The sequence below is a fragment of the Plasmodium reichenowi genome, chromosome 10 (genome assembly GCF_001601855.1).
Source record: "Plasmodium reichenowi strain SY57 chromosome 10, whole genome shotgun sequence".
Classification (NCBI taxonomy): Eukaryota; Apicomplexa; class Aconoidasida; order Haemosporida; family Plasmodiidae; genus Plasmodium; species Plasmodium reichenowi.
In genome coordinates this window covers 756,801-758,836 of record NC_033655.1, presented here as the reverse complement: position 1 = coordinate 758,836, position 2,036 = coordinate 756,801, and the positions used below count along the sequence as shown (strand labels likewise).

Here is a 2,036-nt window from a genome sequence, read left to right as displayed (position 1 = left end):
TTATATATTTATATATGTATATATGTTTACTGTAAGTTTATATTTAATGTATCGTTAGATGAAAATTTCAAAATAATATCTCTCTTATTTTATTCATTTATTTATTCATTTATTTATTCATTTATTTATTTATTATTTTTTTATTTTTTATTTTTGTGCATATTCCAAAATATCGTTTGTCCCATCCGTCTTTATAAGTAATTTTTTTTTTTTTTATGTCGTGAATGTGTTTGTAGATATAATTCTTAAAAATGGAAAATATATTCATATATATATAATATATATATATATATATTTAATTTTTGTGAAATACATTTTTGTATTTTCTTTTATTTTGAATTGTAAAGGATTATATTATATATATATATATAGATATTTATAATATATCGTGAGACATATATATGTATATATTTTTATGATTTCATTTTTCCGTTAAGAATTTAGTGTATATATCATCGTTTTTATAAGAATCCATAGAAGCATTACTCCTGACTAGATATGGAGGTGGGATTCCAGGAGTGTAATCAAAAAACGAAGGGAAGTTAGTACTATCAAAATGTTCATGTGGATATAGAAATAAGTTTTCTATATCATATAAATTTCTTAATTCTTTTGTAACAATATTTATTTTGAGTGGTCCACAATGTGTTATTATCCAATCATCAAATTTATTACAATAACAATAAACTACGTTAGATATATATGGTATTTCTAAATCTATAAATATTTTACTTATTAATTTTCCTACTTTTTTATTATGTTTTGCTGTATTACCTGTACATAATATTAAAAACATACCTATATCTCTTCTTCCACATTTATCAAGATCTATAACTTTAATATCTTTTACTTTTTCATGTTTTAATATACATACAATTTGTTCAATCGTAGGCATTATACCTTTTTCTAAGGTCATATCATCTTCTCCTTCATCATCATTATCCTTATTATTATAATCATCATCATCTTCATAGTTAAATAAAAACCCTTCTTTTTCATAAGGTCTGATTATTGGCGTTTTCATGTTTGCATAGTTATAATAACCTTCATTTTCATCATAAAGATAATCCTCTTTATTTATGTTATTTTCTCGTTCTTTGTAATATTTATAGCTTTCTTGAATCAGCTTTTCTTTGTTATTTTCAAAAAAAACTTGTGCCGGCGTTAAAAAATTATATGACCCGCAGTTTTTTTCATGTGTACTATTATGAATATTTTGACCATTTTGAATATTTTGACCATTTTGAATATTTTGACCATTTTGAATATGTTGACCATTTTGAATATTTTGACCATTTTGAATATTTTGACCATTTTGATTATTTTGACCATTTTGATTATTTTGACCATTTAGATTATTTTGACCATTTAGATTATTTTGATTATGTTTACTTTTGGTATTGTCATAATTATTATAGTAGAAGATATCACTATGAAAAGCATTGTGTATATTATTTTTATCATAATTTTTATTATTCGAGATAAAAGTATTATCTTGTTCTATTTCCTTTATGTCTTCATTTTTATTATAATATTCTTTGATATTTGAATAATCTTTTTTTTTTGCATTCAATACATTTAGATGATCTTTTTTTTTTTTTAATTGTAAGGATTTATAATAATCAATGGTTTCTCGAATAAAAGATTTTATATCTACATTATTATTAGACATTACATTATTATATTCATCTTTTATATTATAATAATCATGGTACATATTTACATTTGTTATCTCATCAATGTTATCTTTTTTATTATGATTTTTTGTAAAATCTTCATTTATTATATCACACGTAAAAGAAATATTTCCTTTGTTTATAATTTCATTATCAATATTTATTATTTCTATTTTATCTTTTTCATCATAGCTATGTCTTAAATTCTTATTACTATTAATTAGGTTTTTTATCTTATCAAAAATTTTCTGTTCACTTGTATTATATCTCTTTTGTAAAACCATGAACGAGAAGGGGCTGAATTTCTTTAACATCTTCATTATGAAAATGTGCCATTATATATATATAAAATTATATATT

The 2,036-nt window shown here is 21.1% G+C and overlaps 1 protein-coding gene across 1 annotated transcript; it reads right to left on the bottom strand.

Annotated features, from left to right (window-relative positions):
- Nucleotides 1-421: 421 nt before the first annotated feature.
- On the bottom strand, nt 422-1,990 carry PRSY57_1019900 (hypothetical protein; the record flags this gene model as incomplete). The annotated part of the gene is made up of 1 exon (XM_012907788.2): nt 422-1,990. The coding sequence occupies one exon, from the start codon at nt 1,988-1,990 to the stop codon at nt 422-424; it is 1,569 nt and encodes a 522-aa protein (XP_012763242.2).
- Between the last annotated feature and the right edge of the window lie 46 nt (nt 1,991-2,036).